Source organism: Anopheles ziemanni, chromosome 2 (assembly GCF_943734765.1).
Source record: "Anopheles ziemanni chromosome 2, idAnoZiCoDA_A2_x.2, whole genome shotgun sequence".
NCBI classification, from domain to species: Eukaryota; Metazoa; Arthropoda; class Insecta; order Diptera; family Culicidae; genus Anopheles; species Anopheles ziemanni.
This window is the reverse complement of record NC_080705.1, coordinates 92,144,152-92,157,571: the sequence shown is the minus strand read 5'-3', so window position 1 is coordinate 92,157,571 and position 13,420 is coordinate 92,144,152. Positions and strand designations below refer to the sequence as shown.

The 13,420-nt window shown below is 41.7% G+C and overlaps 3 protein-coding genes across 4 annotated transcripts; 1 reads left to right on the top strand and 2 right to left on the bottom strand.

Moving 5' to 3' along the window:
- Positions 1-432: 432 nt before the first annotated feature.
- On the bottom strand, positions 433-1,357 carry LOC131294742 (C-type lectin 37Da-like). Its single transcript, XM_058322787.1, has 3 exons — positions 1,229-1,357; positions 818-1,156; positions 433-501 (listed from the first exon to the last, which is right to left on the bottom strand). Exons 1-3 carry the CDS (start codon positions 1,355-1,357, stop codon positions 433-435), a joined length of 537 nt encoding a protein of 178 aa, XP_058178770.1.
- A 3,896-nt stretch (positions 1,358-5,253) lies between these two features.
- Positions 5,254-8,177, bottom strand: LOC131282304 (elongation factor 1-alpha). Of its 2 annotated transcripts, none has more exons than XM_058311719.1 (2): positions 8,096-8,177; positions 5,254-7,094 (listed from the first exon to the last, which is right to left on the bottom strand). In XM_058311719.1, exon 2 carries the CDS (start codon positions 7,074-7,076, stop codon positions 5,685-5,687), a length of 1,392 nt encoding a protein of 463 aa, XP_058167702.1. In that variant the 5' UTR covers positions 7,077-7,094; positions 8,096-8,177; the 3' UTR covers positions 5,254-5,684. The 2 variants fall into 2 exon arrangements, with proteins under 2 accessions (XP_058167702.1, XP_058167704.1); XM_058311721.1 differs by lacking the exon at positions 8,096-8,177 and adding an exon at positions 7,896-8,015.
- Positions 8,178-10,163: 1,986 nt separating this feature from the next.
- LOC131282306 (E3 SUMO-protein ligase NSE2-like) lies at positions 10,164-11,327 on the top strand. The gene is made up of 4 exons (XM_058311723.1): positions 10,164-10,386; positions 10,451-10,578; positions 10,639-11,020; positions 11,155-11,327. The coding sequence occupies exons 1-4, from the start codon at positions 10,302-10,304 to the stop codon at positions 11,157-11,159; spliced, it is 600 nt and encodes a 199-aa protein (XP_058167706.1). The 5' UTR covers positions 10,164-10,301; the 3' UTR covers positions 11,160-11,327.
- The last annotated feature ends 2,093 nt before the right edge of the window (positions 11,328-13,420 follow it).

Sequence of the window (13,420 nt, the reverse complement as noted above, 5' to 3'; positions counted from 1 at the left end):
TCTATTCCCAACTCCAATGAAAAAAAAACCATCGGTCTTCTTAGCCGTCCGTCGTCAATGAACGTCCGTCAATACAAGATTCATCTTGATGTTTCACTGCACTAAAATAGCATCAATGCATCAAAGAATGAGAACGCTGTTGAATTTCACTGCAGTTTTGAATCTTATTAGGAATTATTGTAAGAGATTAGATAACGGTTCGGTTGCAGATTCTTCTGTGAAATATTCAACAAACTACTTTGGAGTTGTAATGTGGACCTTCGCTATTGGTGAACGAAAATTCTCGCCGGTACATCTTTCTTGTGAGTCGTCTTTCGGCTCCGACGGTATCAACTTTTTATAGTTTATCTCCTCCAACACACTGAGTTGAGGCGCAGTGGAAAACACCTACTTCAGTTAGATCGTTTGCAGATATCCATTATGTATTTCCAGTTAGATGTAATTGATACTGGCCAAGTATCTTACCACCGGTTCACGTTCTTCGCCGTGCCACATGGACACCTGAAACGTATTGAGATATGTTCAAAATTTGTTCATTTAGATTTCTCTATCCTTCTAACGAAGTTAAACAATTTGGAATAGCATTGACTTTAAAAAACTATCTCAACATTTTGTTCATTTTTATTTTTTATAATTATCATGGACCGGGACACACCTATAAACTATGTGTAGACTGTAGTTATTTGGCCCGTATTTAATCAAAAGCTAGGCTCTTATGAAAACTACCGGTGTATCAAAGGTAACTCATGGTTTAGCTCTAACAAATTCAGTTGACTAATGTTTCACACATGAAATACGCATTGACGCGGCATCTAACATCGTTAAACTTCGACTTCAACTTGGTTTTGTCGTTTTCATACGTTTCTATTTTTAGTTGCACACAATCTTCCGTCCAGCCGTCTTCAAACTTGATATTGTTTGGTTCATTTGCCCCCCACACATTCAGAGTGAGCCGATCGCCCGTCGACGCCCAGTGGAATTGTCCCTCTTCACCCAAGTCATTTCCCGATGTCCATAGAACGATTTCATTGGCCGTTACGAAGATGCCACTGTTGTTCACGAAGCTTACTATTTCTTCGAGGTGTTCTTGATTGATAACGGATACGAGGAACATCCCGCGACTGCGGCAGAACTCCGCTGCTTTGAACCAATTAATCTGAAAAAGTTTAACAGGCAAAGGTGTGAATCATGACTGCTTTTAAATTTGCCCAAACATCACCTTGCACACCTTGAACGTAGATCCGAAGTAATACGACTTCTGACGCTCCAAAGCAAACACCTGTTCACTTTGCAGAGTACCTCTTTCCGCAAGGATACAAACCACAATGACGACAAGAAACACACGACTTACTTCCATAGTCAATATTAACTTCGAAGGGAATTGTTATCAACTGAAATGGCTTTCTTAGCGCTGACCTATCGAAAATCGTGTTGATGCTAAAGTGTGATGTAACTGCCACTATCAGCACCTAACCGAAATTACGAGCAATACCACGATTACTAGTACGAAGTGATGTCTGTTTCTGAAGCAAAAATATTGCGTTTGAGTAACCTTGTCTGATCGGCATGTTGCTCGTGCAACCATACCAGCAATGGACAAGCAATAGGCAATTTTGTTTGTTAACCATTATAAAAATATTAAGCATGAGTGCTTACAAGCCTTGGGGCACGCTCCGGGGTTACGGAATCATGTCCCATAAGTGCTGATGCAGTCTCTCAGCGGCGTGGTTCCGAATCGCAGAATTCCAAAGCACCCCGTATATAAGAGACCCAGCAACATATCAACGCAAAAAGGACTCAATAAGGATCCTAAACTTTTTTTTATCGCATAATTTATTGGACGTTCGTTTTTAACGGCTTGTGACGTTCAGCAAAGCATACTTTCGCACATGAAATAATATACTGCCTTGCAAGGTCTATCGTCGAATGTATAGTTTCGTCCCTTGGACCTTTCCAAAACGATACAATCTTCAGTTGAACCATCTTTTTGCTTGCTGTTGCTCGGTTCGCCGTCGGCAAAACGATCTAGGGACATGCGCTGCCCCGTAGAGCCCCAATATAGCTGCCCTGCCTGGCCGAGATCGTTTCCTGATGTCCACATCTGCAAATCATCGTACTTATCGAAATATCCGCTCTTTTTAATAAAATCAATCGCATCGTATAGGTCCCGTTCATCACCTATCGATATTAGAAACATGTCTTGGGCACGACAATGCTCTGCTGCTTGGTACCAGTTTAGCTGTAATTATAGGAAAAACAGAAACACACGGTTCAAATAATAGTCACGATGTAGCAACAAATTAAGCACTTTTGTCTCAAACTTGACCTTAAATCTGTCGTTGAAATAGTACGACTTTTCCCTATTGAGAGCGAAAGTCAAATGGTTCGTACTTTTGGATTGAATCAAGTATAATTTGAGGCAGAATAGCACTATTGAAAACAGCCACGCCATGCGCCTCGATTCCATGTTATTTGCAGATTGGTAAACTTCTAAACCCAACCTCACACGATCAACTCTGTGCTACTACTGAGAGAAGCTGTTCGTAAAGGTACAGGCACTTTACAAGTGATATAACATACATTACGAATTACAACAAAATGTCCTTGCATACTCTAGTGTCGTTTGCATATTCACCTAGGTGAAGCGATGTTCACCTTGGTATCAAACTGTTGCAACGAAACGACTACCAGAGGACTCCTAGTTCATGGACTTTGTATAGTGACATATCCACTAAGCTATTACTATAAGATTAGATCTTATAATATGTGTAGAATATATAAGGTATTTGTATATATTCTCCGGTTTTTTTAAAGGACACCTTCCAAAACAAGCACTATATGATTGAATTAAACGGGTAAAGAAGAATGTCTCATCCTGTCCAAATGAAAATTTCGATTACTACGAAATCTTTAGTATTTGATAGGTAACTTTTAACTAAGGATTAATGCACGCCGAAGCTGACTTTTAATTTCATATGCCAAGATCCCAAGAAACCAACTCATAGAATGCGAATGTAGTAAGATATGGAGAAAGGCATGATCGATACTCGATCTTATAATAGCATTGGATTAAATTTAGCAACCTTGTTGGATTATCTCAATTAACCATGGATGTCGTGATGAACTAAAATTCTTTATGTTTATGAAAATTGACCAAATTTGCCCCATAGTTAGTTAGCAAATTCACCAGGTATCTACATATAGCTTACGATCTTACAGGAGACCTGGTGAGTTCCATTCTGGGCGTCGTCCAGAAATAATCCGCACTGAAGCTTCCTTCTAATTTCGCAACCCAAGGAAAGATTTTTCAAGAACTTCCACCAGTATTCACAAATACCAGCTCGACACTCAAAACCAGCACGTAAAATGCGTTTGCAGAAAATTTTAGAAAGATGCATCTCGTTGAATATGACAAATTATTACATCCTTGGTGGGTCATCTCAGCAAACGATGCGGATACACGCTGTACCAATCTGAAACTCGTTATGTTAATGAAAAGCTAAGAGTAAGAAAAAAAACGCCGGCCGGTATTGGAACGCTGCCAGTGTCTCGAAATTGGCAGTGTGCGCGTGAAACATAACGTGGCCATCGGCATATATAAGCGCCACATAAGCGCATACTCGCTGGTGAATAAATGCGCGGTCTTCGCGAATGTGTATGTTACAGTCAGCGGCTTGCCCGGCAACGTTGGAGAAGATCATCTTACAGATCTTTCACCCCGTACCGGATCCAAGAACGCACATTAGAACGTTAGACCAAAAACAAAAAAAAAGTCCAATGATGGGAGGGATACCCCAATAACGAAATATGAAGCAACATACGAATCATTGTAGATCAATCGATCAATCGCATCGATCGATCGCAAAAAGAGTAGCATGCTGCGATTAAACATGCTCTCGTTGTTGCTAAGGGCTCCAATCAGACGGAAAGTAAGTGAAAAGAGAAAGGAGAAATGGTATCAACTATGTTGGTCTTCGTTTCTGCTCTTTAGTTGCGTTGCACAAGATGTGGTTTCCGTTGCTCCTTTCTCCAACAATCTCACACGGTTGCGGCGATGCATTTTTTTTTTCGACGATTTCAGCATTATGATTGCACCAGAAATAGACCTCGAGTTTCAGCTTGGTGAAGGTGATGGCAGTACCACAAATATAAACACTTTCTACAAAATCGTTTCAAACGAACGCTCAACGTTATATGATCCGAAACTGAACGTAGCTTTCCGATGGAAAATGTGGTTGGTTGGTTGGTTTCCGTAAAAAAGCGAATGGTTTGCGCAAAGGTTAGCGAACTTGCTCAAGCGTAACTAAATGTGAAACCATCCGCCACTCTTTCCCTTCTTTTATATATTCTTACATTCTTACTACGGAAATGGTTGAGGTAAGTAATGGTCCATCCCAATGTGGACGTTGTCGAACACATACCTGGTCCGAAACAGCCGATGCGAAACATGCCGGGTACGATGGGTTGCGTTTAGTCCTAGGTTCTACAAATAAAAAATTAAAATAAAAACTAGAAATCGTATTTTTGTTCTTTCACCAAATAAGCACTAAAACAATCCCCTGCAAGAGTTCAACACTCGCCGAACAGGCCAGTGTCATCAACTCCTGTCACACAAACCACCTGTAGTAAAAGGCTAAATTCATTGATGCTTGTTTAAAAATAGCAAAACGTACAAATTTGGCATGCGCCAATTGGAGACCTCATGCCAAGCACGTTCAAGTTCAAACGGCAATGCAATGCGGCAACCTGTTGAACGGAAAAATGGGGACAATTTGAATGAAAACAAAGCAAACAAGTTAACATGATGAACATTCAAATGTTAAATCTCGAACCCGAATATGTATAACATCCGTTTGTTTGCCTTTTTACGTTGTTTTATTGAAAATTAGCAAATCTATGTTCACACGCGAAAAATTCGCAGTCTTCGATGATCAATTCTTTGTTTTAGAAAAGTTATTTGGCCAAATAATTGTAATTTCGTAAGTTTCAAATTTCATCACCCTTGTCTACTCGCGCCCACCCAAAACAAACCCGTATTGTTTCTCATTCTAATAAAATATTAGAAAAATGCCAGTTTTCTATTTTCAAGGATACCATTTTTCTTATTATTCTTCATATCCTCGTCCCTGCTCTTCTCTCCTGCTGCGAGCAGAATCTGTACTCTACAAAAGTTAGGTCTGAAAAATAGCAAATTCTACCCGGAGTTCCAATAAGTTCTGTTTTCTCTATAAACGCGTGGTTTTCTCGCTCTATGTTCGGTTCCGCTTTAAATATTAATAATTAATAGTTAAGATATTAATTATAGTTTTGAAAAGGAATGAATTCAAGAGCCCGTTTCGTTTTCGTCTGAATGTCTTCCGATGGAAGTGGTGATAAGTTTTTATATCGATCAGCCATCTGCCGTAGGTGGTGTAGGTGGTGGTGGCGGAGGTGTTGTTAGGATGCTGCTGCTGCTGCTGCTCTGGGTGCTTATGTTGATCGTCTACATCGCCGACGGACATCGTACCCCCAGCAATAGCCGCATTGCCGCCATCAGAGATGATGTTCGTCCTCCGATCGGAGGCGGCAGCAAGCGCAAGGTCTTGTTGTTGTTTCTCGAGGATATGACGGGTGGTGGAGTATATGGTGTTGGTGGCTGCTGCATCTGTTGTTGAAATATTATGAAGGGCACCTGCCGTTGGCGGCTATTTCTTGGCCTTGGTGGCCTTCTCAGCGGCCTTGGTGACCTTGCCACCCGTGGCATCCTTGAAGTTGACCGACTTGATGACACCGACGGCGACGGTCTGTCGCATGTCACGCACGGCGAAACGTCCCAGAGGCGGGAACTCCTGGAACGACTCGACGCACAGCGGCTTCGACGGGACCAGGATGACGATGGCGGCATCGCCGGACTTGATCGATTTCGGGTTGTCCTCGGTGGACTTGCCAGAACGACGATCGACCTTCTCCTTGATTTCGGAGAACTTGCACGCAATATGTGCGGTGTGGCAATCGAGCACCGGAGTGTAGCCGTTCGAGATCTGTCCCGGGTGGTTCAGCACGATGACCTGAGCGGTGAAGTCGGCAGCGCCCTTGGGGGGAGCGTTCTTGGTGTCACCGGCGACGTAGCCACGACGCAATTCCTTGACCGACACGTTCTTCACGTTGAAACCAACGTTGTCTCCGGGCACAGCCTCGGGCAGGGCTTCGTGATGCATTTCAACGGACTTGACTTCAGTGGTCAGGTTAACCGGAGCAAACACAACCACGGTACCGGGCTTCAGCACACCGGTTTCCACACGACCGACCGGTACCGTTCCGATACCGCCGATTTTGTACACGTCCTGCAGGGGCAGACGCAGCGGCTTGTCGGTCGGGCGGGACGGGGGCAGAATGGCGTCCAGAGCCTCGATCAGGCACTTGCCGTCGGCCTTGCCTTCCTTGCGCTCAACGGCCCATCCCTTGAACCAGGGCATCTTGGTGGACGGTTCCAGCATGTTGTCGCCGTGCCATCCGGAGATGGGCACGAAGGCAACAGCGGTCGGGTTGTAACCGATCTTCTTGATGTACGAGGACACTTCCTTCTTGATTTCCTCGAAACGGGCCTCGCTGTACGGGGGCTCGGTCGAGTCCATCTTGTTCACACCAACGATCAGCTGCTTCACACCGAGGGTGAAGGCCAGCAGGGCGTGCTCGCGGGTCTGTCCGTTCTTGGAGATACCGGCCTCGAACTCGCCAGTACCGGCAGCAACGATCAGCACAGCGCAATCAGCCTGCGACGTTCCGGTGATCATGTTCTTGATGAAATCACGATGTCCAGGGGCGTCGATGATGGTGACGTAGTACTTGGAGGTTTCGAACTTCCACAGGGCGATATCGATGGTGATACCACGCTCACGCTCAGCCTTCAGTTTGTCCAACACCCAGGCGTACTTGAAGGAACCCTTGCCCATCTCCTGGGCTTCCTTCTCGAACTTCTCGATGGTACGCTTGTCGATACCGCCGCATTTGTAGATCAAATGACCGGTGGTGGTCGACTTGCCGGAATCGACGTGTCCGATGACGACGATGTTAATATGAGTCTTCTCCTTACCCATTTTGATGTAGAGCGATCACTATACAAGAGCAAAAATAGAGGTTAGGAAAAAATGTGGCCAATTAATAATGTGCTCCGATTGCAAAGTTTTAAATGGATGTGTTCAAGCAGCTGCCGCGTTTTGGCGAGTGTATTAGTTCAATTTGATTCCAAAAACCCACACTCGAAGTTTCCGGTATGGAATACACCACTACACCCGTCAGCGGATGGAAACGTGTGCGTGGAACCCACGTTTCATATAAGCAGCGCATATCAAGTATGCGTGGAGAAAAAATGTGCTTGGAACAATTTAAGTGACTCACGCCAGATTAGCCGGAAAAAGAATGGCGAAAAAGGAGAAGTGTATGATGTGAACAATTTCTGAATCAAGTCTTACACCAACTTCTCCCCCAATTCCAACTCCAGCTGCTACCAGTTGGCCAAATCCAAAATGGCTGCCCGGTCTTCTAGTTCTTTCCTGGAACTTTCTATTCCTCTTTCTGCACCAGTCGTTGACACGACCGGCGCCATATTTGGAAATGCCTACTAGTGCAATTTCGTCATTTTTTCTAGCTCTAACTAAATCTCCCTATTCTATCTTCCCGAAATCCAAGTTACAATAAATTACCCCATGTAACTGGCCATGCGCAAGCGCAATACTTAGCTAACCATTTATTTCTCTAATCCACGTGTTAAATCTAAAATTGATGAAAGATCGGCTACGAATGCAGTGAATTCTAGTGCACCTAATGAAACGAGAAGTCTCCTTATACAACGATTGTTGGCACTTCACAAATTTCGCAAGATTGTAAATCCTAGCTAGCCATACCAAAAAACCCACAAGTATCGGCCGCCACGTGTCCCGCAGTAAGAGTGGGTAGAACTTTACCACACCGGCACAAACCCGCTGAAATTCTGCAATTTATGCACTTAGCACACCTGTTACACCAAAATGCACCACACAGCCCGTTAACAGAACTCCACTTGAACTTTTAACGACACTGGAAAAATGAAAAGCTGCTACCAAATATTCACACTTACAATTCGAAATGCTGGAAGTGATGCGGAAGACAACCTTTTCCGTCCAGATACCCGAGTGAAGTGAACGAGTCGACGGGTCGTTCCTGGTCAATCCAGTTCCGCGTATTGCTCGAAAGTTTCCGCATATTGCTCGAATAGCAACCTGGGTATTTATACAAGTATTCCAAGGTATATAAATACAGTCGACTCTCGATAATTCAAACGTTCGATAATTCGAAACTCTCGATAATTGGAAGTATATCAGTAGTCCCTTGGAAAACTCTCATTATTTCGAATAAAAACAATACGATTTGGAACACTCGATAAAGCGAAGTAAAATTCGAATCTAGGTTGCTCTCTTCACGCGATAATTCGAAGCTGTATCCACTCAACTCGCAACAATTCGAAGTTCTGAGCAAGTTGAAACGTAATAGAACGCGTCACATTGCGGGTGCCCTGTAACACTCTGTTGAACGGGGCCGAAAATGTTCGTCCAAATTAGACTAAATGGTGTAGACGTGCGGACGGACATATTTGGGGCACAACTGCTTTGTAGGAAGGTGCACAAAGAAAAGTGAAGAAAAAACAGTTAGCGAAAACGGTGGGTAAAGGCATAGCGTAAATCAATACACGCATACTCATTTCCAGTTCATAACTCAGCAACCGTAGCTGCTTATTTCCTACCACTCTTGATAATTCGAACTCTCGATAAATCGAACTTTTTTCTGGGTCCCTCCCACTTCGAATTATCGAGAGTCGACTGTATATAGTTTTTAACAATTTTCGAGCACTTTGATTTTGAAACTGAATGAAAACTGAAAAAAATGAAAACTGTTTCATTTTCGTGATTTGTTTAGGATAATTTTCGACTAATGTTCGAGAAATATTATTTGATCGTATCGTTGATCGATCTTTTCATTTATTGATGAAGAAATAATGGTAAATTAAAGATTGCGAACGGCTACTGAAATAGCCAAATTGCTAATAACTTTTTAGTGCCTTGGTCAATTTCAGCAACAGACACCTCAAATGAAATGTCTTTTCAAGGCAAACAACTTGATTCAACAAATATTCTACCTCGATTCTTATTTAATGAAATAAACTTTTGAATGGGACGAAGGTACAGATACCTTGGTTGGTATTTTCTACTGAAATAACAAATTTGTTAATAACTTCATGATCGCTTAACCGAGTTGCACATGTGACCCCTCAAATGAAAGATCTTTTCAAAACACACAACTTTGTACAACAATAGATCCATCCATACTTTCTAGTTTTTGAGAAAATTAATTGTGTGGAAAAGAGACAGCACTCTACCGGGAACAAGGTTGATAAACCTCGATTACTGAAACACAAAAAATTGCCAATTTGTACATAACTATTGATTCTTTAAACCGATTTTCATGATTGACCCCTTAAATGAAAGGTCTTTTCAAGACGCGTATTTGTGTTGAAGGTAGATGTTTCCGTACTTTCTTGTTTTTGATAAAAACCCCGTTCCAGCTCACAATTTAGTCGCAAAACAGAGCGCACCGAGCATCCGGCGGAATTCCGGAAATTCACGTTTGACATTGCATGTTTGCGGCGCACACGATTATAAACAAATTGTAATTCAAGTTTAGCGTTTTATCTCTTGTAATTTCATAACTTTACTAAATCAAAAGATGAATCATCACAAAATGTTTCTTATCTGTTAGCTACGAACAGATTTCACAATTGCATTTAGCAATTTAACTATGGCGTAAAATCCTGTTAATAAAACATGACATATGTTTCATTGAAAATATCTACTGTTATTGAAAATTGGTGCTTATCACAAGTCATAGCTGCTTTAAAAAAGGAAACCAAGCCATATTCGGCATATTTCAACCAACACTGATAAAGTGCAATATTTTATAAACAATTATGTTTCTGGTTGATGTAACGGTTGATTCAAAAATTACAATTACAACACATTTTTATTTACCTAACTACTTTTGTACATGGCGAATTGCGTCAAGATAGTTTTCTCACTGCTCAAAGTTTGCGTTCCTGCACAAAGTATGCGTTTTTGTCTCATCGAATTGCTGTCACTCAACAAATTGCCGCGACGGTTGCATTTGGTTTGTAAACAAACAGTTCGTTCTTCTTCACTTTACAATCGTATCGTTGTTCGTTTGGCGTCCTTTAATTTTAGCAACAAGTGTTTTTGTTCGTTTTGCAAAGCCAAAAATAGTATTCCGCTACGATGAACATGTTTGAGGCGAACTGTCGCAAAGTTAGCGACAGTCTGAACAACACGGTTCGACTGGCAGCCGAGTATGGAGACGATTGTAAGTGGCCATCAAAGTATGGATTTATTCTTTTATGTCTAATATGATCGTTTAAATTTTTCAGCTACTAAAAATGTTAAACTATACACCGATCTCGTGGAACGCATTTGCGAAATTGAAAGTAAAATCACCGTCCATCGGAAGGCTATGTCGGAAGCGTCTCGAGAGCAGTTTGTAGATAGTTTCAACAAGGTAACTAAAATACTGCACATTGTGTATTTGTCGATCAACATGGTTTTCGTTTTTTTATAGCGCTACGATGCTGGAATGGATAAAAAGAAACCTCAAGTACGAGGTCAAAAAAGATTCAAGGATTTTTTGCAGTACGCCAAACCGCTTCTAAATCCTACTCTGGCAGGACCTTCGCAGGAGGAAACAATAGACGATGAATTGATTATCGAAGGTGACGTAGGCAACTTGGTCGATCCAATTACAAAACGGCCACTCGTAATCCCAGTACGGAACAAGCAGTGCAATCATGTTTATGAAAAAAGTGCCATTGAAGAAATGCTACAAATGAACCGCAAGACCCGTTGCCCAGTGATGGGCTGCGCGGCTCAAGGTTTTGTTCAGCCACAACTTTTAGAAGTGGATGTTAAATTGCAGCAACAATTGATGCAAAACCGTACCTTAGGTAATTAAGTCACATAGGACTCAAATAATTTTATAAATACTCATTTCTAACGTATTCAAAATCTACGTAAACCACCTACAGTGTGCTATAGTATCACATGATGACATATTCTAAGTTACCATAATCCAAACCAGGCTAATTCCACACTAAGTTGCTACTACGTGTAGAACGGAAATGCACCGCGTACCTTAAGCTCGTTAACTAACTCAATGAATCAGCTGATGCACGATCTAACAATTACCAACAAAAGGCGACACAAACGCGCTACCGTCCAACCGTGATCTCATACGCCAGCAAACATTAAGAAGATATCATTCGTTGTGTTGTGTATCTGCTATTATGCGTCTCTATTGTGTTGCAATTTGAGCAATAATTCCTTGATGATCCCATCAGCTCTGTCGGATCCCGGACTGCGGGCAGGAGAGATACTTTTTACACAGCTATGGTAAGATTCATTTACTAAGAAGCCCGAGAAATTTGAGACTGAATGTGATTAGAATTGTCAAAATGGTTGTAGGTACAAAACGGAATCTTTTTTATCTTTCTAGCTATAGATAAACCACCCGATAAAAACGTGCCACTTCGTGAAGGCTAGTGATAACAAGCGGAGTTGAGAGGAACGCGAAGCGAAGCGAAAATTAAACATCGTTGAAAGGTACACCGTTTCAATCGTAACATAGAGAACGTGGCAGTCCAAAAATTGCTGCTGAAAAAGAGAAAGTTTTGACGATCAACGACCTTTCTCAATCTACCTAGAGCAGTGTTAACAAGATTTCTCGAATAGAATCAAATCTCGTAGTAAAGCCACATCACCTCAGTGAGAACGAGTAGTGTTTAGAGAACTCACAAGTAATTAAAACTTTTCCAATGTGTTATGGGGCTATGCTCAAGTTAGACCGAGAGGTGTGCCTTCAGCGGGAAAGGCCTGATAATTTCCTATTAAACAGGTGAGAAACGGTAGTTTAATTTTTTTTTCTATTGGTTGACTGTCTAATTTGTATGAAATGGGTGAAATAGTGTTAAGGTGTTTTTATGAGTCACGGCCATTACATGTGTGTTTAAAAGTGCCATTTACCTTTTTAAAAATTGGATAGCAAAGTTTCGAGCCTAATTTAAACTTTTTCTCTAAACGTTCTGATTGTACCAAACGGAAAACAAAATCTGGTGAAACAAAAAAAAATCTTGACACGTGGTCTAATGCACTAACCTATTTTAGTCGCACTGCAGGAATGCATATTTTATTGTATTATTTGGTGTCGCTAGGTGGATGTTTAATTTTTTTTTGGTGCATGGCACACGAATTTTTCATCTCGAACGGTTGTGCTTTTCATTACTGATCAATTCCCACAAATACCCGAGTAGACCGGGACGTACAACGTGGCGCTGGGAAAAGCAGCACCGTATACTAAACATGACCATGGTTTGGAAACGGGTTTATTGTGCGTGTGCGTACCGAAGACAATTTTAAGTTCGACAGACGATGCGTATCCTCAAGCAGAACGAGAAGGCATCCGCTTTGCCGCTTATCGTGTGTCGTGAAACGAAACGCATCGCTTGCGGTGTAAAATGATTTATTTTCGGTACATTCGCCGAAGCTGCAAAGGTATGGGGTGCGAATGCAGTTTGCTAGAGTGCGTGTTGCTCAGTACGCGTTGGCCTTATCAACCGCAGCAAGGTTTCAAAAGTGCCTAACAACAGTGCGTTCTGTTGTTTTGTCCTGAACTTAACCTACTTTACCTTAAAGCATGTGTTTTAAAGTTGTTTGAACATGTCGGCCCGCAAGTGCTTAAACTTACTTACACACTGGTCTTGTAGAGTTGCGTAGCAACAAGCCTATTCTTAAAACACAAAAAAACGTGGCTCGTTTTTTATCATTCGTCACCATAGAAACTCATCATTGAAAAAAAGTTTAAAGTTTGTACAGCTTGCTTTTCCAGACAGATCTGTGTCAGAATTTCCAATCTTCTACATCCTGTTACTCGAAGGAAAACTTCAACACTAGACTTTTTCTATTGATACTTACTACAATGTGTTATACTGTGGCCAACAAATTTACACTAACGCACCCTTTTTTGTCATGTGATAGACAATTCACTACGAGCATGTATATATACTAGTTTATTCTAAGTTTAACCAATAGGATGGCTTATACCTGTCGAACTAAAATATGCGATCTAACGCTTGATAATTTCTATTATTGTTTACCGAGCCAACAAGCTCTAGCATTATTCGTAGTATCAGTATCTGAACCGCTCATAACTAGGCCAACTGACTTATGACTTGTGGCAAGTTCAAGGTTATGATCACGTGGTTCGATGACCGTTTCGAACTTCGAATCAAACTTTAATTATCAACCAAAACCGGTTGTGGCCCAAATATGACAAGAAAACGTAATCGAGT